Source organism: Saimiri boliviensis, chromosome 12, assembly GCF_048565385.1.
Source record: "Saimiri boliviensis isolate mSaiBol1 chromosome 12, mSaiBol1.pri, whole genome shotgun sequence".
In the NCBI taxonomy this organism is placed as follows: domain Eukaryota; kingdom Metazoa; phylum Chordata; class Mammalia; order Primates; family Cebidae; genus Saimiri; species Saimiri boliviensis.
Genome location: NC_133460.1, coordinates 24,735,888 through 24,763,192, shown reverse-complemented (window position 1 = coordinate 24,763,192; position 27,305 = coordinate 24,735,888). Strand labels below are relative to the sequence as shown.

At 50.2% G+C, this 27,305-nt stretch overlaps 1 protein-coding gene across 4 annotated transcripts in view; it reads right to left on the bottom strand.

Moving 5' to 3' along the window:
• RASSF4 (Ras association domain family member 4) overlaps positions 1–14,254 on the bottom strand; it is a 35,289-nt gene extending 21,035 nt beyond the window's left edge. Inside the window, exons 1-4 of one of the 4 annotated variants that reach the window (XM_074382098.1) lie at positions 14,142–14,254; positions 3,945–4,135; positions 3,535–3,634; positions 1,944–2,019 (exon numbers count right to left, since the gene is read on the bottom strand). In XM_074382098.1, the coding sequence (XP_074238199.1) occupies positions 1,944–2,019; positions 3,535–3,596 (138 nt within the window). In that variant the 5' untranslated portion in view covers positions 3,597–3,634; positions 3,945–4,135; positions 14,142–14,254. The other 3 variants (XM_074382099.1, XM_003930002.4, XM_010340621.3) reach the window with 3 other exon arrangements.
• Positions 14,255–27,305: the final 13,051 nt, after the last annotated feature.

Genomic DNA, 27,305 nt, shown 5'->3' with positions numbered 1-27,305 from the left:
TCCTACAGAGGGGATTACCTTGCTGAATCCCAAGTGCCAAGACTCAGCTCTGACTAGTGGTTTTCAAACTTGACCTTCCACCAGAATGCCCTGGAGGGCTCCTTAAAACAGGGACAGGAAGACCAAGAGTTTTCGGTTCAGTAGGCCAGCGGGGAGGGGAGTGGTAGAAATTTGCATGTCTAACCTGTTCCCAGGGCGGCTGGTGCTTGGATCACCTGTGGAGAGCCACCTGGGGTTTAGATCAATTCCTGAACAGCCAGAACTGAAGAACAGCCAGGACCACACCCCAGGCCTCCACCGGTAGATCTGAAGTGGTATGTGTTAGCAGCACAGATGGAAATCCCTGCCGCCCCGTTACCTACTGCCTCCTGCCGCCCATGACTCACAACTCTCTCCAGGCCTGCACCTGCTGGTTAAGTCATCCACCAACTCTGCACAGGGACCCTCAGGGTGCAGGGCCTGGGGAGGGCAGGACGGGGGCAGGCAGGGTGACACAGGTGTCACATCAGCAAGTGTGAGGAGGTTAGGCGGCCGGAGAGGGAGGGGAGCAAGCTGTCGGTCCTGTGGCCTGGGCAGGTAAAGGAGGCCGAGCATGAGGTTTGTGCCATGCCTGGTGGTCGTAGGCAGCCCAGCACAGCCTGGACCAGGAGCCAGAAGCTCCCGAAGGGTGTGACATCTAGCCTGGAGCAGGAGGCACCTCGGGCTGGCTAAGGCCTTCTGGCAGCAGGTTCCAGCCTACCTTCTGACCTGCCACTGACTGGCAACTCCCGGATGCCCTGAGCTGCCTGGATGGCAGGGTCAGTTTGTCCTGGGAGCTGTAGAAGGGTGTCTGCGTTACGGAAGAGGGAGGACTAGGACTAGTGAGCCAGGACTAGTGAGGAGGTCTTGGGTTTCCTGGGGCTCCCTGCCCATTCCTCTGTTCAACAACAAAGGGGCACTTAGAATCCATCGGTCCTGGTCAGACGCTGATGGATGGGAGAAAGGCCAGGAGCCAACCCCATCTCAACTGCAGAAACCTGCCAAAACGGCCTTACCACGATAAGACTTGTCATTAGGTGGTACAAATACGTTGAACTAGACCAAGATAGGGGCACAAAGCCCCACCAAGGTTCCCGTGTGAACCATGGGAGGATGTGAATGACAACAAAATGAGGGCTCCACTTGCCCTGCCCAGCGCGGGGACCCCCAAGCCTAGGCCCTGTGGAGTCCGGCCGGTGCCCAAGGGCTGTGTTTGGCATCAGACGTGTATTTAGCCCACATGATATCATGTTTCAAGATTTGGGGAAGTCCTCATGAAATTCAAGATATCTAGCCTCTTTTGAAAAATCAAAGGGTCTGGCTACACCAGGCTCACGGTCCTGCACAGCAGGGATGGGTTTGATCTGATAGGTGGCTGGCTCCTTTGGTGGGGATCCACTTCCCACACCTGTGCTGCCTGCTATGAGCATCTGAGCCTATAAGCCCCCGTGTAGCCCCACACCCCACTTTACAAATGAGAGCACGGGGGACCTGGGGCTCCTGTGACGCTCTGCAGGCCAAGTGAGACCCTGCAGATACGTGGCGTGGCCAGCAGGGAACAGAGAGGGACTGATTCCTCCGTCTGCTGAGTGGTGTGCTGGGCAGAAGAAGGACTGCTCTTAGCAGCCATTCACCTGGTCAAAGGTCTCAGGGGAAGGGGGAAGGCCCCCAAGGTGACTTCTGCTCCTGGAACTGTGGAAGGGATGTGCTGACCCTCTGCAAGGGAGATGACCTGGCTGCTGGTAATCTGGTCCCTGACTCAGGGTCAGAGGTGAGTGATGACAGTGACCACATAATTTATTGTCCAGACTGGGCCACTGCTGAGAGTGAAGGGGATGGTCTTCATCACTACCCTGAAACAACAGGTGTCAGGCAGGGCCTCCCAGGATACATGGTGACCCCATGAACAAGAGCGACAGGCTCACCTCACGGTGTCTCAGCTGAAAGCTCTTGCCCTCGTGGTAGCAGTTGTAGGTTTTCAGCAGGCCTAAGAGCTCCGACCTAGAGGAATGGAAAGACACATATGTACTCCTGGGGTGTGGTGTGGTTAGCTTCTGGCTTCTGGCTTCCCTGTCCTCTGTTTCCTCATTTGTAACAGGAGTGTGACAGCACCCGTCTCGCTGGCCAGGCATGACCACCGGAGGCTAGATTATCATCGCGATGCGCCCTGTGATCTCCCAGATGGTTTTGCATGTGGCCCTGGTGGGAGGTGTGGGGGTGGGGCTGAGGAGAAGGTGAGACTCTTGGGACAGGCCCGTGTCTGGTCCAGGATGTCCAGGGTGCCGACATTTTCACTGTCACAGGTAAAGCCCTGGTAGCCTCCCCGCCCTCCACTTGTGTCGCTTCCTCACAGTAAATGTCCTGGGCTTGCTTGTGTCATTGTATAGCCTCTTGCTTTTCCCCATGTCATGTCCTACAAGGCCTGCTGTGGCTGCTGTGGGCCACCCTGAGGGGTGCCTGCTTCTTCCCCACCCTGACTTTCTGGAGGCGCAGCAGAGGGACGATGGTGAAGGTCCTGTGAGTAAGGCCCTGAATCTGCAGGAAGTCACTCTGCCTGAATGCCGTCTCCCTTCCCGAAGGGAAAGCCACAGCCTGGCTGATGTTGGGGGAAGGGGAGGCCAGACAGCTGCCGGAACCCAAGCTGGGCTCTGTGAGGCAGCAGGGCCAGCAGACGTGGGATGTGAACCACACTGGTAATTTCAATCTTCTACATGTTAGGAGGTGATACGGTTTGGATGTGTGTCCCTGCCCAAATCTCATGTGGAATTGTTGGAGGTGGGGCCAGGTAGAGGTGTTTGGATCATGGGAACAGATTCCTCATGAGTGGCTGGGGCCATCCTGGTGGTGATGAGTGAGCTCTTCCTCTGAGTTCACACGGGGTCTGGTCGTTTAAAAGTGTGTGGCACTGCCCTCTACTCCCTCTCTCTTGCTCCTGCTTTCGCTTGTGTGATATGCCTGCTGCCCCTTCATCTTCCACCATGACTGAGGCTCCCTGAGGCTCCCTGAGGCTCCCCAAAAGCTGAGCAGATGCCAGCACCACACTTCCTGGACAGCCTCCAGAACCAGAAGCCAACTAAATCTCTTTTCTTTATAAATTACCCAGCTTCAGCTATTTCTTTATAGCAACACAAGAATGGCCTATTAATACAGAAGGGAAAATGAAACAGGTGAAATTAGCATTAATAGCACATTTTATTGAACTCAATATATCTAAATTACTATTTGTCAACAGGCAATCAATGTAAGGTTATAATAAGGCCTTGTACACACTTATTTCATATAAAGTGCCTGCATCTGGAGCCTCTGTTCTATAGCCCATGCCTCCCAGCCATGGTCATGTGTGGTTGGGGATCCCCTATTGGACAGACTCAAAAAGAAGCACCCCATCACTGTCCCCCAGGGCACCTCATGAGATCTCTGAACAAGTGCTCAGAACCCCTCTACCTAAAGGCTGCCCAGGACAAGGGAAATGGCAAATGTGAAGACCCCCCTCCCCACCTGCACACCAAGGCTTACTTCTGAATGGACTTGCTGTCGCTGATAGGCACGTGAGAACTTGGCAGACAGTCTTCCTTCATCTTCTCTTCCTCTTGTCTGCAGATCTAGAATTTACTTGCTGGGAAGACAAGGAAGAATACATAGACAGGTGAGCTGGAGGAGCGCTGGCCAGTGCAGCACCCAGCGCCCAGCACCCGCAGCCCTGGCACAGACACCGTCGGCCTTGGCATCATACCGCCTGGGCGCAAGGTGACTGCGGCTGAAAGGGTCTGGCCCAGACCCACATGATTACAAGTCAGCCAAGTTGCCCTTGCTTGGGCAAGGTCCTGCTGAGCCAGTGACATTGGTCCTTTCAACCGCCCACCCCAGAAGACTCTCCATAATCCCCAGGAATCCAGATTCATCTCCTAAGCATTTAGACCACGTACTCCCTTCCCTTGGCTGGGACACCTGACAGATGGCTTCTGCCTCGGTTGCTCCTGGAATCTTCTGGAGCTACCCTGGATCTCTCTCCTCCCTTCCCACTAAGCCGGGATCTCCTGGCAGTGGGTCAGTCGGCCCTGTGTTCCCTGCGTGCTGTAGACGATTGGCATCTTCTCTGAGTTATCTCATCCAGTTCCTGCAACAATATTGTGAGGTGAGTTTCACCCTATTCCCATTTTACAGATGAGAAGACAGGGACAAGAGCTTAAGCACTTTGCCCAAGATTACCAGGAAGTAAGCAGCAAAGCCACTGTCCCAGCACAAGCATTTGGACCCCTGATTCTGGTCTCTTAGCTCCTTCTCTATACTGATCACAGGCAGTGACTTAAACTCCCAAGCCTTTCTTTCCTCATCTGTGCAGCAGAGTCATCTCTAGCCCACAGGGTCACTAGTGGGTCCACACACATGCTGTTTACACACACTGTTCCACACACATACTGTTCCCTCTTTCCACGCACAACCTTGATTGGTTTGAGGAGCCGCTTCTGCCCTCCCCAGGTCTTCACAGATGGTAAATCCACCAGAGCTTTCTCCATCCTGTTGGCATCTGCACAGCTTCCTCTTCCTCTCTCTCCCCATGTGAATGTGGCCAAGGACTCTTATCAAGGCTAAGTCCTCCAACATGCTGGGTTGGGAGGTAAAGCTTTACACACGCACACACACTCACATGCTTTGTCTCTCACATGCACTCATACACACGCACACAAACACACACACATACATACACCCAAACATACGCACATATATTCACAAACACACTTGCATGTATACAATCACATGCACACACACACAGTCTCTCACATACACACTCTTATACTTGCACTCAACACAAACACGTTCACACGTACACATACACACACACGATCACATGCATACACACACACACTCATGCACACACACTCTTACACACTCCCTCCAGTGCTGACCTTTCCTCTATCTTCCATCATCCAAGTTGCAGTTCAGGGCTGGTGGTGTTAGGACACATTGGGAGGAGGCACAGCCTGGGGCCACACCACATTCTTCCCCTGATAGAGCTCCACTCATTCACAGTCTCCCAACATCTGTTCACACAAACACATCATGTCTTCCCGGCCCCAGGTACAAATGCTACCTGGGGCTCAAGCTCAGCTCCACCTGCTGTCATATTCATTAATGTCCTTAGAGCCTGTCCCTGAAGAATGCCTGTCTCCTCAGGCACTCACTCAGACTGGTCCAGTTCACTCTCTCCCTCCTTGCTTGACACCCACAAATGTGACGAGCCTGCCCTCTGTGCTGGCATCAGCCCTACGTGAACCTGTGATGCCAGAGGCAGGGAAATACAGTTGGCCTGGAGAAGGGAAGGATTAGGGGGAGTGGGTGTCCTGAGGACCTCAGGATCAGCCTATTCACACCTCCCCTCCGCCTTGCGCCATAGTGAGGCATCTCTGGGCCTGGAGAGAGGTCAGGCCTCCAACAGCAAGGCCTGGAGCTGTGGACTTCTTGCATTTTTCTTGGCCAGGCAACAAGGATTTCAAAATAAAGTTTCAGTTCCTGGGCACCTCCGATTGCCCATGGAAAAAGTGATCTGTCCCCTCTCTGGGTAGTTCCTCATATGCTTGCAAGGCAGAAGGCTACTGCAGCCCAGGACAAGCTGTGGGACTGGGTTTCTCAGCCCACACTGCTTCTGTGGGTCTTCAGCACAACCAAGTCTTGCTTTCAGCAAGCTCATTACGGGAAGGGCTGCATTTACCCCGAATAACAGGCGGTGCTTTTTTCTCTTGCCTTCCTCTGTATCCAGCTTCCACCCCAACTTCCTGCTCTAAGCCCTGAACCCACTGAGCAGTTCATGGCCCCCCACAAGGGGCACTCTGTTCTTTCTTCCCATAGGGCTTTTGTAGCGCTGTTCTCTGTTCAGAACCCAGCTTCCAGCTACTCCTGTCCTCTGATGTTAGCTCCTGCTGGAAACCCTTGCCAGAGAAGCCCCACTCTGTGTCAGGGCAGTTCCTCTCTGTCCCATGACCTCCTCCCATTTCCCCACTGGGCTCTGCAGAACTCACCTCTTGTTTAGACTTCCCTTCCAAAAGAACAGGAGCATGGGGAGGGGGTACTTTCCCGCTAGTTTCCAGCACTAAGTGTAAGCCTGGCACGGCGCAGGAAATCCACACATGGTTGTTAAATTGCTGAATAAATACAAGAAGCTTCTAGACTCTCCCAAGTTCTATTCTTCCAGAGCTGTGCTCATACAGCAGGAATAAATAATGTAAAAGTCTCCAAGGGCCATGGAGGTGACTCCACTGAGGGACACTCATCATGGGGTCCATAGGGAATAGTGGGCACATTCCTTCTCTGATGGGGCAACCCTTCTGGAGTTTCAGAAGAGGCCAGAAATCTAATGTTTTCAGGGCTATGCTTCACTACTGAAAGGTGGGTGGCTGGCAGAGGCATGTACTGTCCCTAGAATGCCCTCTGCAGACAGCTGGGGCCGTGGGCCTCATTCTGGCCACTGAGCTGCAAACAAAAGTGCTATGGGTGCCTTCCAGGCCAGCACCTTTAAGGGCCAGTGCACAACCCTCCAATTCTCCTGTTTCTGCTGTGGTGGCTCAGAAAGCCATGTGTTTCAACTGTGCAGCTACTCGATGGTCAGCCTGGGTCCCTGAGTGACTGTGGACCCGAACTGTCTGCCAGCCCACACTGGATATGAACTAAGAAAGAGAAAGAAGCCTCTGCCAGGACAAGCCACTGGTGTATCAGGGATTTGTTACTGCAGCATAACCCAGACCAGCCTGACTCATGGAATACCTAATTCATTAAAACAACATATAGGGGCCGGACACCGTGGCTCACACCTGTAATCCCAGCACTTTGGGAGGCCGAGAAGGGTGGATCACCTGAGATCAGGAGTTCGAGACTAGACTGGCTAATGCGATGAAACCCCATTTCTACTAAAAACACAAAAATTAGCCAGGTGTGGTGGTAGGCACCTGTAATCCCAGCTATTCTTGAACCCGGGAGGCAGAGGTCACGTGACTGCACTGCAGCCTGGGCAACAGAGCAAGACTCCATCTCAAAAACAAAAACAAAAACAAAACAAAACAAAACAAAAAAACCCATATGTTTCATGTACTATTTTATATTTAACTATGTTTATAAATAAACCAAACACCTTTGCAAGACAGATATACCTAGTGGTGAGACAGGAATAACACAGGTGGTCACAGGAGTACAGAAAATTCTAGGCAGCTGTTTCACGCGACCAGCAAAAGGAAACTTAAAATTGGGGTCATGAGAAGCTAGGGGTCATAGGACCCTGAAAAAGTCAGAGTGTGGGCCAAGCTGGCTACACCGACTGAACCCGACATGGCACTGGATTCGACCTAGGTTTCTCCAGGACCTGGCTAGACGCCTGTTAACGGGGCAACTCTCTGGGATGCTAAATCACACAGCCACGGGCACCATGACAGTTCTGGAACACCCATATTTTGTGTAAAAATGGGTGGCACTACAGTTTCAAGAAAGTTCCACCTTTTTCCAGGAGTCTTCTCGGATATGCCACCCCTTGGTTAAAGAAACCCATCAAGGCAGCAGCTCCCAACTCCTTTGCACACTCCCCCTTCTTGAGTGTGTACTTTCGCTGTTTTCTGACTCGTATGAGAAGGTATTCAAGGAGTCAAGAGTCTGGACACCAGCTGGGGTCAAAGTCCTACCAGTGTCTGAGGCCCCCCCGAGCCCACTGGTATCTGTAGGGCTCCAGTTTATGACTTCTGATGCATAACACGGCATGATTTACATTTACTTCTGGTCTCCCACAGCGTGTGGGGAAGAAGTTGATTTTGCAGTATGTAGTAGGAACACCTAGAAGTGAAATTTCCCGTAAGTCAGGCAGTAGTTACTTATTCATAGAAGATGCTTCCTGAAGAGCTCTGGGGTGCTTAGTTGCATGCCTTCTCTTCTCTGGGCCTTCATTTTCCCAGCTGTACAACAAGAATATTGACCTTCAGTGGGTTTGAAATTTTCTTAACTGTGGAAAATTTATGCAAAACAGATTAAAGGGCGTTGCTGTGGTTGACAATGAGGTGGTGGCAAGGAGCCTCATCTCCAGGGCTCCGGGTAATACTACTTGAAAGGCAGGGTCTTCCCTTGCTGGCCTTCAGGAGTGCTTTTTCCTGCACACTTGCCTATTTACATGATGCAGCCGACATGCTGAGTGTCTCCAGCCACGACTGGATGGCATCAGCTGCAGACGGCTGCTCAGAGGGAACCAGGAGGAAAGTAAAGGAGAGCTCTAGACTGCAGATGGCAAAGTGGAGGGGTAAAGGGGAGGTGGGCTTATAGGGTAAACAGCAGGGGCAGAGAATGGGGCACAGCATCCCGGGGGGCAGGGCAGGGGAGTCAGGGAGCAAGGCTGAGGGAGGTGGCACAGAGCCCACTGCAGCAAAGAGAGGCTCTTCCAGCTTGCTGGGCTGGGTCCTGAGCCTTACAGGGTGGGCACCTGGGCTCCGCACAAAGACAGTCTCTCCTTTGAGAGAGGCACTCAATAGCTTCATGGCCGTAAGCAAGGGAAGGAGATGAGAATATTTTATCCCCAACATAGACTTCTTTGACATATTTTGAAATGGCTGCCACTCGTTCATCCTGAAATACGTGGCTGGCAGAGTGTCTCCAGTGGGAAACTTTGCATCTGTAGAGAATATCCATTAACGCAGCCAGACCCCTTCCCTTTTCCAGGCCTTTCCCCACATCCAGGAGAGATTGAGTCCACTCCTTCAAAAGTCTCTCTGAGGGAGGCGTCATCTACATAACAAGATCACTTTCACTAGCCAAGCCTCTCTTCCTCCCTAGCCTGTTTCACCAGACTCTAAGCCCCCATTCTTTCTGTGACCTCGAAATGGTATATAAGTCTCTGTAACTAACTGGGAAGCTGGGGCATCATTCTCCAGGCTCCCATGCATGCACCTTAAGTAAATGTGTGTGCCTTTTCTCCCATTCATCAATCAGCCTCATGTCCACGATTTTTAGTGAAACTCTAAGGGGCCAAGAGCCTACAGCTCCAACAAAAGTTACTTGGTCTCCTTGGCTCTCCCACCCCTCCACTGCAAGAAGACAACATCTGGTGTCCCTGAGCCCTGGCATCACTCAGAATTCCACCGCACATCTCAGCACTGTGCTTTACCAGACTTTCATTCATTTTGATGAGTTTCATTCGTTTTGATGTCCCAGGGTGAGTTCTACAGTGAGCTGCACAAGTATCTAAGGGGCATCTGAAAGACAGCTGTAGCAGGAGCAAGCTACAATGGGGGACATGCACACTCAGCAGGAGAGGAAAGGGAGCCATCTCTCCATTTGGAGCATTTTCCTGGAACAACCTTTTGCATTGACTCTTCAAGTGCACGGGGCAGGGCCTTTGAGAATCTCTGCTGGAGTATTATTCAGTCTTTTATAAACAGCACAACTTTATCTGAAACTAGATCCTAGGCAGAAGCCCACTACCTAAATGGTTTAAAGTGGGGCTGCATGAGTGGCAGCAGGAGCTGGGTGAGGATGGACTGGGGCTGTCCTGCCACCCAGGCTCAGGCGCAAAACCACAGAGTGACAGATGCAGTTGGACAGGCCAAGTCGGCCAGCGGGCCCTCCCTTCCTCCCGGCCCTGCCATTCTGCTGGGAAAGTCCAGCCTTCTTTGTCCTGGCCTTCCCCCCTCCCCCAGGCCCCAGGACACAGTCAGGCCTCCACGCCTATTTCCCAGGCTGGAGGACACTGTGTCCCCACCGGAGTGCTCAGCTGTAGCTAGGGCTCTCTGTGCCCCAGAGGAGGGCCCTGGGCAGCTTGCCAGCCATGGCTACCTGTCCCAGTGAACAAGCAGTGAGTTGTTCTCCCTTTCCACTTCAGCAGCTGCTCTGCCAGCCGTGCAGAGAGAGCTTACAGCCAGCATGATGGCCTGCTGTCGCTACTGAGGGACAAAGGCCTCTGAGGGCTTTAGAGCTGCCAGACATGGGCTGTCTTTCCCTTTTTGTGTTTGTGGGGCCAGGCATTACAGAAGAAGGCGAATGATTCTTCCAGTCACCCCCGGGGCCCAATTCCTACAAGCCAGTGGCAAAAGGAGTAGGGGATGGCGAGTGAAGTAAGGCTTTCATGACATGAAATTGAGTCCACTTGAAAGCCTTGTATTTTAAGACTATGTGCTGCCTACTTTTCCATCTGACAATGTCCCTTCTTCCAAAAAACATGGCCCACATAGACGGTGTTGTACTCACTTGGCAAAAGGGAAAATGTATGGGCATCCAAATTAAAATGTTCTAAGCATGTCTGTGAAGTCTGAGAGCTTGGTTACCCCTGTTTTAACATTTCCTGAAATTGCGATTTTTGTTTTCTTATTTCAACATGATTTAAATCAAATGGCTCATAAAGACAGTGACCTGGGAAGCAAAAGAAAGGAGGACAGGGTGTGGGGCACAGCTGAGGGTCTGAGCTGCTCCCACTGGAGGAGGACGGCAGGTGCAGGCCACCCTGCCGGCATTCCTGGGGGGACTCAGTTCCTGCTGCAGCCCAGTGGCTACCACATTTGAATGCCAGCCACGGTGGCAGCAGGGTGCCGAGGACAATGAACCTTTAAAAGGGCCCTCTTAGCACCTGTTAGGCAGCAAATGGCAGAAGCCTGGCCGGGGAAGAAGCGGCAGTGTCTGTGGCACCAGGTGCCTCTGAGGGAGTACCCTCAGCCAAGCATTTTAGTGGTAAGATCCGGCTGTCCAGTTGTAGATGGCAGGCAATGACTCAGCAGCTGCCACTCCCACCTCCTTCCACACTGCTGACCCCTCCTGCTGGCCAGTTCCAATCACCAGACCTCCTCTCTCCACTCCCACCATCACCCCTCTGGCTCGACTCACTCCTGCCTGCACCGAAGACTCTGTACTGTCCAGGTGGAGGTGATGGAGGCTAGGGAAGTCCAGAAGAGGTGAACACAGATTTCCCCTCCACCTCCACTCCTGCCTCGACCTGGGCTGACCACACAGGCCCGGCTCAACTTCACTCCGTGCCGCGGTCCTGGGCTCTCACTGACAGGTCTCTGAGTCCAGTCTAGCATTCAGGCCTCTCTGACACAGCTCCCCTTTCTGTAAGAGCCTGGCCCTGAGCACCCATGTAGATTGCAGACCAGCCTTCCCAGTGGGCAGGACTTCTGGCTTTTGCCCTTGTTTCAAGCAAAGCAATTTGGGACTAGAAAACCATTTCCAGTCTTCCTGCTCCCCCTTACACCTTAAATATACATTCCCTGGCCCTGGAACCCTTTGAACCACTCCAACTTCCCCACCAACCAGGCTCACTTCCCATCTATGGAAGAGGGGATCCACAGAAACAAAGATCTTCTCAGCTATGGTTTTCAGGCCAAACAGGTGCTCACAGTGGGCACTGGCCAACATCCCGATTGCCTGGGGCTGGGAGTGCAGTGCAGAGGCGCAGACTCCTCTGGGTGCCAGCTGCTGCAGGGCTGCTCTGGATGCTCTGACGGCTGCCCCCACCTGTGCTATCCACTGCCTCAGGCCTGTGTGCCACATGTCACGGCTGGGGACACAAGGGTCCTCTGAGACACAAGGGTCTCAGAATCTTTTGGGTCATAGAGTCCTTTGGAGTCTCTTGAAAGCTTAGTGCACTCACCCCAGAAAATGCATGTGTGTGCATGTTGTTGCAGTCCGCTTGCACGCGCATACACATATACACACACACATACTTGGCATGCCACTGCAGGGGTGAGACAACTCTTGTCCATGTCTCCCAGATCCCCGGATCCCAGGTTTAGAATCTCTGTGGAAACGTCACAGCAAGAAAGAGGAGTGTCATAGAGGCTTGCATGCGAGTTTTGCTGTGGCATCGATTTGGTCTGTGACCTCTCTCAGGCCTCAGTTTAGCCACAGCTGTTGTGGCAGCTGGTATAGAGTGTCTTCAGGGATCTTCCCAGCACTGAAGGGCTGGGGTCTTCAGCTATGGGGCTGAATGACATCTCACCCCTGCTTCCCAAGGCCAGGCAGGGCAAAGGGAGAGAGTACCGGGTTTCTTCCTCAGCAGTACATCCTAGGGAAGAGGGTCAGACAGCCAGAAAAGGGGATCCCAGGAACTACAAGTTTCTCTTTAATAAAAAGAAAACTGCAGAAGCTTTAGGAAGTATAGCCACTTCCTATTTACTTTTTATTTACTTTAAAACAATTTCTCCAAATGTGCTCCATGAGAGAATAACCATCTAGCCTTTGCAAGCCTCTGGGTTCAAAGCCCTGCTCTGTGATTCTCTGGCTGTGTGACCTTAAGCAAGTCATGTTCCCTCTCTGAACCTTGGGCTCCTCATCAATTAAATAACTATCATCGTCAATGACTTTTGTGAAGATGAATGAGGAGACCTGTAAGATGGGTCTTGTGTGAGGCTCACCCGAATGAAAGGAAGCTCACATTACTATTCTTACTGACACTGGGAGTCGGGGGATCTGGAGAGACAGGTTCCCAGAGATGGGAATGTGAGGCCTCCCAGCAGGAGTGGCCATGAGTGAGGAGACAGTCTGAGTTGACACCTGAAACCAGGCCCCAAGCCCCAGGGACCCAGGGCAGAGGGCTTTCTGGCAGACCCCCTAGTTAAGGTCTCTCCTTTGAGGCTTTGCACTTTTAGAATCTGAACTCTGACACACACCCAAGTTTCATTCATGTTCTTTATTATCTGTCATGGTCCACTTGGACCTGACCCAGGGGGACCCTGGACCTTGATTCTGTTCTCGACCTCCAGGCCACTCACTGGAGTGTCATGGTGGAAATACAGCTCCATCTCCTGAGTTTCAGATGAACACTTTAATCTGTGGCATCAACCTTTTTATCGTCAAATCACCAGCACTACACACAGAGAGAATTATGGCTAGAACTAATGACAACAGCCTTCACATACACTGACAAAGTGCTGAAACAGCCCATGACAATTTCCAGCCGGCATTTTTTTAACCGAAGTTTAATGAGTTTCATCTCTCCTCTTCTCTCCCTTCCTCTTTCTCCCCTGACTCTCTCCCTCCGTCTTCTCCTCTATGCGGAACGCCACAGAAGAACAGAAGGCAGGAGGGTCTACATTTATCTGTTACTTCACCAATTCACTTCTAAGTTTTTTTTTTTTTTTTTAATGGTTTCTGGCAACAAATCCTGATTGACACCTTAGTACTGTGGGCAGTTAAACTACAGCAAAGCCAGTGAGGGTCTCCTCTGTGAGTGCACAGCATGACTTTGGAGTCTAACCTGCTTGGGTTCAAATTCCAGAATCCCAGCCCTTATTTGCTGTGCGACCTTATTTAATTCCTTGTGAAATGGGGCTCCTGAAGCTCTTCTTACGGTGTTTTAAGAAAGTGCTGGCCCCGGCCTGGGCACTAATCCTGGTGTGAGAGGAGACCTCCCTCCCTCGGCCATGCTAGGTTAATGAAAACACTGAGGAATCTTTTGGAATTGGGAAGTGTAGGACGGGACCAGGGTCAGGAGCCCAGAAGAGCTGGGCAGCAGGCAGGCTGAGCTCCGGAGACTGGAGGTGAAGAGCAAGAGACGCGGAGGCACAGCAAGCCCTGATTTCAAATCGTAGCGCCACCACCAACTCATTCAGTAAAGGTGGTCAATTTTATAACTCTTTAAGCTTCAACTTTCTCATCTGAAAACGGGATAATGAAACTAGGAATCTCACTTGCCGTGAGGCATAAGAGGTATATCGTGTTAAAGCACTTGGCCCAGCGCAAGGCAAGCCCTCTGCAGACAGAGATTGTGAGACGGACCCCTGCTGCTGTTATCTTAGTCTTGGATTTCCATCAGTGAAATCAGAGTTGTGCCAGAGGCCTCTAGGCTGTCTCCTCAACTCTAGGATCAGTGCCTCTAGGAAACTGGCTAAGGGCAAGGTGAACAAAAAAGGTATAGCCAGTGGCGGTGCTCACCTGCCGTGCTCAGGTGTAGTCCTTAAAGTGCTTAGCAGAGGTGCCAGGCGCAGTGCCCACTCTCAGCAATGGGCCCGAGGCCCGCAATGCGCCAGGCTGGCAGGGGGAGGGATCCTACGCGCTGCGGCCGAAGGGTACAAGTGCCCAGGCTCCAGCGTCCCTGCCTGGTGGCAGTCCCGGGTCGGAGGGGGTGCTCCATGGACGCCCACACACTCTCCTGCTCGTGCATCACTCACCGTCCAGTCATCGCGCAGTCCAGAAGCCACTGCATGTGTCGTGCCCTCGCTTGCTCCGGAGCAGCGCCCGCAGCGCCTGCTGCCCCCCGGTTTCAGCCGCTTGGGGGCCAGGCCCGCCCCTCGCCCCGCCCCCTCGCCCCGCCCCTCTCCCGCCTCTTACCACGCACGGCCAATGGTGCGGCCCCGGCCTCTCCGTCCTGCCCCTCCCCCCGGGCACGCCCCCCACTCCGCATTGGCCAATGGCACGGCCCCGTCCGCCCCGCCCCGCCCCGCCCCGCCCCGGGAACCCGGGTTTGATCCGGGAGCCGGGCGGTGCCCTAGGGGCGGCGGGGAAGGTTTGGGGTGAGCGATCTGTCAGGTGTCCCCAGGCCACTGCTCAGGGCGCCGCGTGTCTCCTAAGTTCTCGAGGGAGCCCCGGGACGCGCGTAGAAAGCAGCCCGACTCAGCCCCGAGGGGTTCGGAGTGCGAATGGCGGCCAGGGACTTTGGGGGTAACGCGGACTCCTGGACTGCCAACAAAGGCCGCTGCGCAGGCGCTGCATTCACTGCAGTCGCTTGCATGCATGCCTGGTGGGGCGTGGAGTCTGGGGAGGCTTATCCGTAAACCCGGAGCTTTCGTTATTTATTGCTTAAGGGGGCACCTTTGTACAGTCTGGCTGTTTGCTTGGCATGGCCTTAGAACTCCTTATCGTTTAAGAAATCCGATCTGGTGAATAAGAAGTTAGTCTTTCCCAGTCACCGCCTCTTGGACGAAGAATCGCCAGCACGGAGGCAGAGAGGACAGAAAACGACAGGCCATTTGGGGAACTGTGTCCAGCTCAGTGTTTCTGGGGTGTGGGGGTGGCATGGGTGGGGCTGGGGTTGGTGGAAAACATTTGCAGTTTCTGCTTTATCTCACCATTCCCAGCTCTGACCTCTGGACCTGTTCTCTTCTACCCCTAACATAAATCGTTTTGGTTTCATTCAATGTGCGTTTCCTATTCTTTTTAGAGTCTCATGGCCATTTTGGAATCTGATATGGATCTTTTAGAAAATGCAGGTGGCGACTTGCACCAAAATCAGCCTGGGATTTGAGTCTCATAGGTCCCTGAACCCCGACTTAGAGGGGCTGTGCCAATGCTGTATGACCTAAGTTGCAACCCCCACCTGCAAAAAGTGAGAGGACTAAAGATGCCCAGTCCGGTGGCCCTTCCATTTCTGCCTTTGCTTGAATTTTTGGAGAATGGCCCATCTTTTGACAGCTCTGAGGGTCCCTGTGGTTGGTGACTTGTCATGACACATTTGCTCTTCCACAGCCCAGGCAGACCTCATCAAAGCTGAGACCAATAATTGGGTGCTTCCAAAGGGTTTTTAAAACAGTAGGTAAAATTCAATATAGCTGTCAACTTCTGAGCATGAGATCCTAAGAATTTAATTACTCCTGATAGGAGAAGTAAACGTATCACCAGGAAGACATCCAGTTTCCCTGGGCTTCCGGAGCTCGAGCGTGAATGACTCTCTCTGAACTAGTTAATGCTATTTACAGGGCCATGACTGGCTCTGAGTGAGGACTGGGTTTGGGACAGCAACCCCATGTGTCCTGTGCAGGCACTGTGGCTCAGACACTAGGCTGGTGCTTTACACCGCGATCCCATGAAGTTCCCTCAGCACTCCCGGGCAGTTGGTATTACTGTTTGCGTTTTTAAAAAATTTCCATTTTGATTTTAGATTTAGGGGATACATGTGCAGGTTTGTTACAATTGCACATTATATGGTGCTGAGGTTTGCGCTTCTACTGATCCTGTCACCCAGGTAGTGAGCATAGTACCCAACAGGAAGTTTTTTACCCCTTGCTCCCCTCTCTCTCTCCCGCTTTTGGAGTCCCCAGTGTTTGTTGCTTTTATCTTTATGTCTAGGTGAACCTGATATTTAGCTGTTGCTTGTAAGTGAGAACATGTGGTGTTTGATTTTCTATTTCTGCATTAGTTTGCTTAGGATAATGGCATCCAGTTGCATCATGCTGTTGCAAAGGACACAGTTTTATTCTCTTTTATGGCTGTGAGTGCTTGCATTTTACATCGGACACAGATGTCCATTGTCACCGTCCTCAGTTCCTTAGGAAGGAGGGGTCACCTTTTCTTTCAGGTTCAATAGAACTGGGTGTGGTCTCCAGCTCCCTTATGGTGGAGGCTGCAGTTACTGTCGGTTGCCAGCCAATGTCCATTCCCTTCTTTGGAAAAAAGAAAGAAAGAAAGAGAGATAGGAAAGAAGGAAAAGGACAAGAAGGAAGGACGAAAGGGAGAGAAAGAAGGAGGGAGGGAGGGAGGGAGGAAGGAGGGAAGTATGGAGGGAAGGAAGGAAAGAGGGAAGGAGGGAGGGAGGGAGGGAAAGGAGAGAGAAAAAACAATTTGTCTGTAGCAGCAACATGCCAGCCCCTAGTTACAGATCATGCCCCGTAGTGGGTCATGAAATTAATTTAGGGGATGATATGACTAGTACTTAAAAAAATGGAAGAGAAACTAACAGTGTATAACACAAATGGTAAATATAAGTTGTGTTTTATGGAACTTTTTGTTTGCATTATGTTTCAGTTATGTGTGCTTCTCACTGTGGGTTACAGTTAAAATAAACAGCTGTCTAAGTCAGTCTTGACAATCCTTTTTGTAGCTTTTTTCAGCTTCCTTTGAAGCTAGAAGTGGCCATAAGACCTACTTCTAGGCACAGAGACAGGGGAAAGTGTGCTGGGGGAGGAGAGATTTGAGGTAGGGTAGAGACAATTTTTGCTTTCCTGGTAGAAAGAACAGATGTCTCTCTTGCCTGCCTGTCTCAAATGGGGACATGATGTGTAATGTCTGGAGCATTGGCAGCCACATTGAGATTATAATGCAACATGTCTGTGTGCTGAGGCTGGCAGAGCATAAAGATCAAAGGTGTCTGGATCCTTCTTAACATCATGGAGCTTCTGCACCATCCCTGCACTGGCTACTCCAGACTCCCTAACATGGAGAAAAATTAGCCCCTATTTCTTTAAGGCAGAGGTGGTAAACCTTTTCTATACAGGGCTGGATAGTAAATAGTTTAGGCTTTGTGGGCTAAATGGTTTGTGTCACAACTACTCACCACTACTGTGGTAGTTTGCAAGTAGCCATAGACAATATGTAAACCAAAGGACATGGCTGTGGTTCTCAGAAAACTATTTTTAAAAACGGGTGGCAGGGCTGTAGTGTGCCAACCCTTTCCCTAGATGATCCTGTCCCCTAACTGTCTCTCTGAGCTCACCTCCTCCTACTGCTTCTCCTTCTCCCTGCTCTGGTCACACTGTTTCTCCCACACACCCAGCCTGTTGCTGTCTCAGGGTCATTCCTTCCCTTGCAGGGCTCTTCCCCCTGAAGTCCGCAGCGTGCCCTCCTTCCCCTCCTTCAGGTCTTTAATCACAAGTCACCTCCTCCTTAAGGCCTTCCCTGGACCCTCTGTGAATGCCCCTCCCTGACCCGCGCATACCACGATGGCATGCTGTAGATTCCACTTCTTTATCATGAGCTCCTAGAGGAAGGGACACTGTGTTTCCTTAAAAGCTGATTCTGTCTGCATCGTCACAGTGTTTAATCAATATTTGATGTATGACTGATTTTCTTTTTCTTCGTGCCAAATTCAAGTAAGGAAACAGACTCAGGGAGGTCGAGTCCCCCCTCCCAATGACATGTGCAGATAGTAGTAGAGTCCGGGTTTGTGCCTGGGGGCCCCATGTGCTGGTGTCTGTGCCACCAGGGAGTGAGGGAAAACTCCATCTACCTCTAATGGAACACACTGGGGTCTCAGGGGAGCCGAGGCCACACAGAAGTTCCTGTAAGACTCCTTGACCCAGTGCGTCACCCCAGTGAAGGAGGCCTTTGGGAGTCCATTAAGTGAGCAGGGCATCCTGTTCATCTTGGGTAATTGCGTTCTCTTTGGCCTTCCTCAGAAAGACTTAGGAAATGCCATTATTCTGCAAGCAGTTCAGACTGACTTGTAAGATCCATAAAAAGACAAATGGAAACACTCATGAGCCAGTGTTTTTATGAAAGAGCCACAGAGGATAGATTCATGTTTGATTTGCAAGTAGGGAAGCTCGTAAGAGCCTAAGAGCCTGATAAAGCCTACCGGGCCCATCTGTCAGGTAAGGCCGCCACCAGGCAGGCTGCTCTGTGGGGTTCTGGCTTGAGGCATCTTGGCACCAGGGCGCAGCTTCCAGAAGACTGAAAAATTACCTTCTTTCCTTTGCTGCTTCCAGGGGGAAATGCCTGGGTACAATCACATGTTGTTGAGATGTAATTTAGATTTTTGAGTCTTGAAAAACAAGTTTATATATCTTGATGTAAATGATATTAATAATGAGAACCATCTTCAAGCCATACCTCTAAAACAGAAAATGGGATTTTGAATTAATTACTGATTGATCTGATTGATTCCTTAAGGCCTTTTATGGATGGCTTTATGTGATTCCCCCCCCCCCCCCCCGCTTCATTGTATCTATCATTAAATTAAGAACAAATGACTTTTTCTTTTCCCTCCCTTTCTCCCTCTCTCTCTTTTCCTTTCTCTTTCTTTTTCTTTTTCTTTCTCTTTCATTCTCTTTCTCTTTCTTTCATTCTCCCTCTCTTTCTTTTTCATTCTCTTTCACCTTCCCTCCCTCCCTCCCTCCCTCCCTCCCTTCCTTCCTTCCTTCCTTCCTTCCCTCCTTCCTTCCTTCCTCTCTCTGTGTCTTTCTCCTCTCCTTTGGCAGGTCTTGCTCTGTCCCCTAGGCTGGAGTGCAATGACAATCACAGCTCACTGCAGCCTCGACCTCCTATGCTCCAGTGATCCTCCTACCTCAGCCTCCTTCCTAGCTGGGACTATAGGCATGTGTCAGCACACTCAGCTAATTTTTAAGTTTTTTGTAGAGACAGGGTCTCTCTCTGTTGTCCAGCTTGTCTCGAACTCCTGGACTCAAATGATCCTCCTGTCTCAGCCTCCCAAAGTGCTGGGAATACAGCCATGAGCCACGATGCCTACCACAAATGACTTTTTCAAGTAATTTTTCAAAAAGTCTGTGTGATTCCAAATGTGTATTCTTCAGAAAACAGTCGACGATTGTGTGTGCTTGGCAGGAAGAGACCACGTACAGAATGTTTCTTGCTTTGTTTGCTTTGGTGAAATCCTTGACCAATGAGGTCATCCCATTGCATGATCTTAACATACAGAGGACTTTTTGAGGATTTACCACCAATTTTCAGGTGAATTCTCAACAAATCTGCATACCACGTATCTTTCCTTTCTATGTGAAATGGTTTTCATTAACTCCATTTGTTAGCATATAAATTATAACTTTAGGTTAATATATTTTACTCTTCAATGCATACCAGAGGCAGCCTAGAAATGATAATTTATTCCCCAAATGCACATAACATTTAGTGATACATGCTGGGTAAGTGCCTTCTTGTTAAATACATGCACATGCGCGTGCACACACACACACACACACACACAGATTTTATGTATTATTTTTCCTTCATGATTATGCTTTAGAAAAGCCTTTGCTCCCACTCTACAGAACTAATATGTGCTTGAGCACAGGGTTTCCTAGGAGGGAGGGAGCTTGCTTCAAAAGATGATATAGTTAAAAATTGCTGCTGCAACTTCCTTTTGGGGAAAAAATAAGTGCCAGCTCAAGCCCTTTCTCTACTTGGTCTCTGATGAAAGCGTGAGCTACCGGACACAGGTCTACTGCAAATACATCTGTGAGGATGAGGATGAGCTTTCCATCCAACAGAACAAACTGGAAAGCTGGAAAGGGGCATCTCTCCTCTTCCCTAGGCTGCCCCTGCCTCCCCAGGATTGTGTCACCTCCCCACCCATCCACACTTCACCACCCTTCTTCCTTTGCCTTGGGCTGTGCTCCTGGGGGGCATAGACAGTGTGGGGTTGCTGGTAAGCTGATTATTAATAATGGACATTGTAACTGCTGTGAGTTGATAACATCTTAAAAATAAGACAGCTGGTCGTGATGGCTCACGCCTGTAATCTCAGCACTTTGGGAGGCCGAGGCGAGTGGATCCCCTGAGGTCAGGAGTTCCAGAGCAGCCTGGCCAACATGGTGAAACCCTGTCTCTACTAATAACACAAAAATTAGCTGGGCATGGTAGTGCACACCTGTAATCCCAGCTACTCGCGAGGTTGAGGCAGGAGAATCGCTTGAACCCAGGAGGTGCAATGAGCCAAGATTGCACCATTGCACTCCAGCCTGGGCGACAGACTGAGACTCCATCTCAAAAAAAAAAAAAAAAAAAAGACAAAGACAAAAATAATTACCGTGATGCAGGACTCCTGAACAAACTGCAAATTCAATAACTCTAATTTTAATAACATCAGAAAGCGGCTTTATGTTGTTCAATATTTTGATCATTTAACAAACAACAGAACTGTAAAAGGAAGGTAGGCATGAAACAGTGCAGGGTAGGAGGGTTTATGGAAGGACAGCGCTTCTCAAAAGATTGTGTCTTTAAAACAGATTTTCCTCCACAAAGAGCCTTGTGTTGCAGCTTGGGCTCCAGAATTCCTATGAACAGTGAGACAGGACTGAGATGACTGACATGCAAGGCTGTGAACTCCTATGTGATCAGGACTTTCCCTCAAGCCAGGAAGTTAAACAGCCAAAGGAAGTGGAGACCTCCCAGATGGAAAAGGAAAGGAACCTAGAGAGGGCACAGCATATTTGCACAAACAAGGGCTATCTGTCCAGCTCCTGGATTGCGCATTTTAAAACAGACCATTCTCAGGGCAGTCTGGGAAAACCCACCAGCCAGACAGTGTGGCTGCTCCCAAGTCTTGGAGGGAAGTTCTGTCCTCTCTTTTAAGTATGCAGCTTCCAAGGAATGTAAAACATTCCCCAAGGGTGAAGGGCCAAGCTGGCCCACAGCTAGCCAGGCTTGACCCGTTAACCCTGTGTTTAAAGATGCTTCAGTTGAGTTGACCTCACCTCCCAGCCTGCCATCAAAGCCACCGCTGTTAAGCCTCCCGTTTGATGGGGGCTGCCCATGCCCAAGCTGCCTTCCCAATCTTCCTAACTATGAACTAAGGACTCGTGTTTAAGGAAGGATAGAGCCATGTAATTGCAAATCATCTTAAGTTTTGTCTCTGTTTGGGAATTATCTCTGGCTTTTCACCTTGAAAACGTATGCTCTCAAAATAATGAATAACCTGTTGACCTTACAGCTGGAACAGAATTAGAAGGATTAGTGTATTAAGCAGGATTTCCCAGAGAAACAGTATATATACTTATATATATATCTCCTATTGAGGTGAAGAGAGAAAGATAGAGATAGGTATAGCTCACTATGTAGCTAGCTAGATTATAAGGAATATTTGGCTCACGTAATTGTGGGGTTGCCAAGTTCAAAATCTGCCTGGCTGGCCCCAGTGGGCTGGAGATTCAGGTAAATTGATGTTGCAATTTTGAGTCTGAAATCTGCAGGCCAGCAAGTTGGAAACTGAATCAGGGTTTTCATGTTGCAATCTTGAGGCAGAATCACTTCTTTTTCAGGCCACTTCAGTCTTTGCTCTTACAGCCTTTAGTTGATTGGATGAAGCCCGCCCACATTATGAAGGGAAGTCTTCATTACTCAAAGTCTGCTGATTTATATGTAGGTGTCACCTGAAAAAAAAATACCTTCACAGTGACATAGAGACTGATGTTTGGTCAGACGCACCATAGGCTAAGCAAGTGGACACCGAGAATTAACCATCACAACGAGGAAGTGTAGAGAGTTTCACCCACAGCTCATACTCATATTCTTATCAGGACAGACTCTGTGGCAGAATGTGGCTTGATTCCAAGGTTCCTTAGCATGTACTTTTTTTTTCTGGGATTTCATGTACTTGTGCAACCTCTGGCAATTTTTGAGAAAGTTTTGCATCTCCGTTGGTCTAATGAATCAACCTTAGGGACTGGCAAACATTTTCTGCAAAGGGCCAGGTAATGAAAATTTTCCTATTTGCGGGCCACATTATCTCTTGAAACTGCACAAGCAAAAGCAGCCACAGGCAATATGTAAGTGAATGAGCGTGGCTGTGTTCCAATAAAACTTTATTTACAAAAATAGGCAGAGGGCCTAATTTGGGCCACAAGTAAAGAAAATTTTGTGTGATAGCTCTCTTCGGCAGGGATCTTTTCTCCCTGCCAAACCTGGTGAAGGAGATGGATAAGTGACACTGGGTTGGGATGCTTTTAATTGTGAGGAATAAAAAAACCCAAACAACAGAGATTTTATGACCTCACATAATAAAAATCCCCAGCAATGGGTAATTCCGGACTTGGTTAATTCAGTGTCTCAAAGTCATCTCGAAAGGCCCAAGTTCTTTCCATCTGTGCTTATTGCTGTTTTTAGCATATTGGTTTAGTTCTCCTTGATACTTGCAAATGATTTCCGTGCTTTTCCTCAGGCACGCCCACATTCAGGGGAAGACAAGGAAGGGTGTGTTACAGTGAGGCTCCTTTGAGCTTTGTTTTATTTTTTGAGACAGGGTCTTGCTGTGTTGCCCAGGTTGGAGTGAGTAACACAGTCACAACTCACTGCAGCCTTGACCTCTCCGGATCAGTTGATCCTCCCACCTCAGCCTCCTAAGTAGCTGGGATTACAGGTGTATGCCACCACACCTGGCTAATTTTTTGTAGAAATGGTGTCTCATTTTGTTGTCCAGACTGGTCTCAAACTCCTAGGTTCAAACAATCCTCCTGTCTTGGCCTCCCAAAGGGCTGGGTTTATAGACAGGTGCCATGGGGCCCCACCTGGGGATCCTTTTCGTATTGATGGAAGGAAATCTTTCCCAGAAACTTCCCAGTCACCTTCCATTGCTTTCATTGGCCAGGACTAGGATGCAGGCACCCTGGGGAGGGTGGACCACTGTGACTGACCCAGTGCAGGACATGGCTGGCCAAGGGAGGAAGGTCCATGAGCCAGGAAAATTCAAGCTTCATCAAGAAAGCAGGGGGTCAACAGTGTCGCCTGGAGGAAGCCCTGCAATGCCTGCTGCAACTCCACAGAGTCCCAGCAGCTGAGGGCTGTCCATTCCAGGGGCGAGATCCCTGCCTCCAATGTGTGAGCTGGGTCTCAAGAGGGAGGGAGGAAATGGGCTGGAGAGACGGAAGTCTGGGAGACAGCTCCTCACAAGAGCACCATGAATGAAGAGTGAAGCTCTGGGCAGCTGGGAGAGGATCCAGAGAGGGGCAGAGAGAGAGGGAGTGTGGCCAGGAGCACAGGGGGCCGCTCAGGCCAGAGAAACGGGAACTGAAAATGCCCCTGGAGAAGGAGAGAGCAGAAGCTGGGCTTGAGGCCAGAAAACCCTCCATGGGCTGCTGGGGGCTTGAGGAGGTGGCAGCGAGCTCTGCGCTCAAGGCACAAGTGGCCTTTGGAGGCTGGGTGCTGGCTACACTCTGCCAGCCTTCTCTATAAGTCCCAGGCATTGAAGCACAACAAGCAGGAACAGCAGGAGACCTGGGCCCTTAGAAGGAAACTGAGGAGCAGTCTGGATGTCCATGCTGTGTTCCTGAGTATTACAGTGTATTTCTTGGCCACTTCTTACCTGCGTGGTGTTGAGGAAACCCTGCTGAAGTTAGGGTTCTTGTTCTAGGCTTGGAGGTAGCAGGGCCGGGGCCTGGTAGGAGAGCTTGGCACAGCTCCCAGGCTCTGCTGGGGCCCAGCTCTTCTTAGGAACTATCAACCACTCAGGGAAAACGCAAAGGGCACCAGGCTTCTAGCAGTGTGAGCAGCACAGTGTGCGCCACGCCGAGGGCAGGCAGAGCCCACTCCCCCTGGCACTGCGTGTCTGGGTGCGGGTTGCTTAGTGCTCAGAATGGCAATGGCCTCTGAGTCTAGGCTGCACAAAGGCGAGAATGAAGTCAGCAGCAGTGACAACCAAAGTGGGGAGTGGCTCCCTTTGCCTTCTCTACCTAAGCCTACCCTATTCCTTTCTCATGTTTCCTTTGTCCCCCCCGCATCAACCAGCCACCGGTTCCTCCTCTTTATCAGCACTGCCACACCCCACCCTGAACACTTAGCACCCCACATGACTTAGCTGGAGGGAGCCTGCTGTGGACTGAATTGTGTTCCTCTGAATTCATGTGTTGAAGCTCTGATCCCCAGTATGATGGTGTTAGGAAGTAGGGCCTTTTCCTGGTGACTGGATCATTTGCATGGAGCCCTCCTGCATAGGATTAGTGCTTCTGTAAGCAGAGACTCAAGAGAGATGACTTCTTTTCCCCAGGTGAGACTATAGTAAACAGGCAGCTGTCTGTGACCCAGGAAGCCAGCCCTCCCTAGACCCTGACCATGCTGGCACCCTGATCTTGGACTTCTAGCCTCCCCTCCAGAACTGTGAGGAAGAAACGTTTGCTGCTTGAGCCACCCAGTGTATGGTATTTGTTATGGCAGCCAGAACGCAGTGAAACAGAGCCTTAGGGGTCACCTGGTCAAACCTCTGCTTCTTCAGTTGATGAGAGGAGAGAGGCCCAGGCCACCGGGCAGGTGAAGTCTGTGGCCAGTCTCAGAATTTGGTTTCCTGATGGCATTAAGAATCTCTGCTCTGAACCTGGAATGAACACAGGCTCTACCTGTTTTTAGCTGTGTGTAAATGACCATGCACTATGGTTTCGCGTCTATAGAATGGGGCTGTAAGGGACCTGGCCTCACAGGCTCTGGGGATTGGAGGAGACGGAGCAAGCAAAGCACTGAAGCCACTGAGCTCTCAGCGCTCTCAGTGGTTACTGTCATTGTTGTTGAAGCACCTGCTTGCCTTATTTTCTTTGTACTACACAAACACCTTCTTTGTTATGTATGAAAAATAAATCCACCTGCTTCCGATCTGATGGACTGGGCCACGCTTCCTTTGTCTCAAGATAGACAATGATGTGTGTGCTAAGATTCTAGCCCTGTTTCTGAAGCTCAACTGAAGTCTGCCTTCCCAGACTTTCCTCTGTCTGACTTCTTCTCTCACGGCACACCGCTTGAGATTTTCCTGTAGCGCCATGTCTGCCTCAAGTCAGTTACGCATTTGGCCTGTGTAGGAAGCACACAGCATGCCAGACTCACCCCTTCAGCCCAGCACCTTGTGTGATGCCTGGTTCACACAGTAGGTGCTTAGTAAATGTTTGCTGAGTTAAACTGGCTTTTGTCCTCAGCAACCTATTCTCTAAATTTATACTGATACTGCTAGTTTAAAAGAAAGAAATGTGTTTCAACGTGAAAAGAGGAACCCAAGACTTGGGGCCTGAGAATATGTCACCCAGTTTCCTGGAAGCTGGAAACTGAAGCTGTAGTGGGCTGGCGGCACCCTCACCCCTGCTGGAGCATGTGCAGCCTCAGACAGAAGCACCTATTTAGGCACAAATGAATAATCAAAGGCATGGCCCATTTGCTTTACTCTTTATCTGCTCTTTGAAAGGAAATTTGAGTTGAAACTCACAGAGGTTTCCATATCCATGAGGGGGCAAACATCTCCTTGGATGGGCTCTTGCTCCTGCCCCAGTTACTTCCAGTACAACCTTCTCTGGTTCTGATACTCTCCACTTTCTCCAGATCCCTGTCCTGAGACTATGCAAATTTTCCAGAAGCTCATAATGTAAAAAGAATTGCACAGCGTATGTCTAGACTCGGTGCTGGATTTTCCTTGGGCTTGCTCCAAATGCTCTCTGGTAATGTGTACAGCTGGGCATCCCTGAGGCTTGGAGCTGGCAGGACCTTTTGGGATGGCCTCATCCCTTGGGTTTCATGTAGGGAATGACTCAAGTCTCCAAACCCCAGCAGAGTCAAGTGGGACCATACTCCTGAACTCCTGGCTTCCTGTATGCTGCTATTGTCTCTATGCAGCTGTTTTACCCTTGTCATAATGGGAAACTAAGGGCATAACATTCCACTTAGTGGCAACTTGGCTTCTTGAAATACCTCTTCTTTCCTGTGCAAAGATCATGACATGACTCAGTTCTTCCTTCTTCTCTGGACAACGGCAAGACATTCAGCCTGTTAAGCAAGTACCATGGGAAATCCCACTTCGGCCTATAGAAACAGTTCCTCTTTATCTAATGTGAACATTGCCCTTTTGCTCCGCTTTCCAGGTGGTCAACAGCTGACTACCCACCAGCAGGCTAGCAGCTGAGCCCAGGGCTTTGAGGGACTGATGATAGCTGGAGGGCTGACCAGCTTGCAGAGAAAGCTTGAAATCTTGGGCACACAGGGAATGGAGCAAGAGATTTTCCCATTTGGATGTATCAAGAGTATGTTCTCTTTAAGAGATTGGTGAGGAGTGAGATGGGGTAGCATTCCAGACAAAGAGGGTCAAGTTCGTTTCTTAAGCAAACACGCCATTGGCAAGGTACGGGCTCTAGGCTGAGCTGACAACAGCAGATAGGGCTTGATGAGCATGACTTCCAGCCTGCAGAGAGAGCTGCAGACCAGCAAGAAGGGAGCAAATGGGCCCAGAGCAGCTGTAGGCACCCATGTCCCAGGAAAGGAGCATTTGTATCTTCATATTTAATTCTCAGCCATTTTTGGAGGTCAGCCTATTATTACTGGTTCTTTATAAATGGAGAAACAAAGGCTCAGAGGAGTTCCGTGAGCTCTAGCCACACAGCTGGGGAAGGACAGATACAGGGCTCAAGCCTAGGTCTTCTGCACTTGATGGACAGAGTTCTCATCAGTGCACTCCATTTTCTCATGGTCATGGTAAAAAAGTAAAAATTAGGAGCTGTACTTTAGGACTCAGTAGCTCAGATGCCCCATTTTCTAGAAAAACAACTATTTTACTGGAGAAAATGATGAATATTAATTCATTTAAATATTTCGTAACTTTCCTAAGGGCACACAACAAATGGAGAAACACTCATTTAAGAAAATCTAAGAAATTTTGGTAAAAATAATGAGGGAAGGTCATGGCATTTGAACACGACCCACTTCCCTACAATCTCTCAGTTCTGCCTTATGGAAACTCTGCTCTGGGGGATCTACTCTGGGCAGATGTGGTCAAGAACACAGGGCTTCCTCTCTGAATAGCTCTCAATCTAGGCTATGATTTCACTCTGGGAGAGGCAAGATGCTGTTTCTCATCCCCCTTGGCCCTGTGTTGCAGAAACTCTATTCTAGAGAGGCATGGCCAAGATGACTGAGGTTTACTTCCTCTT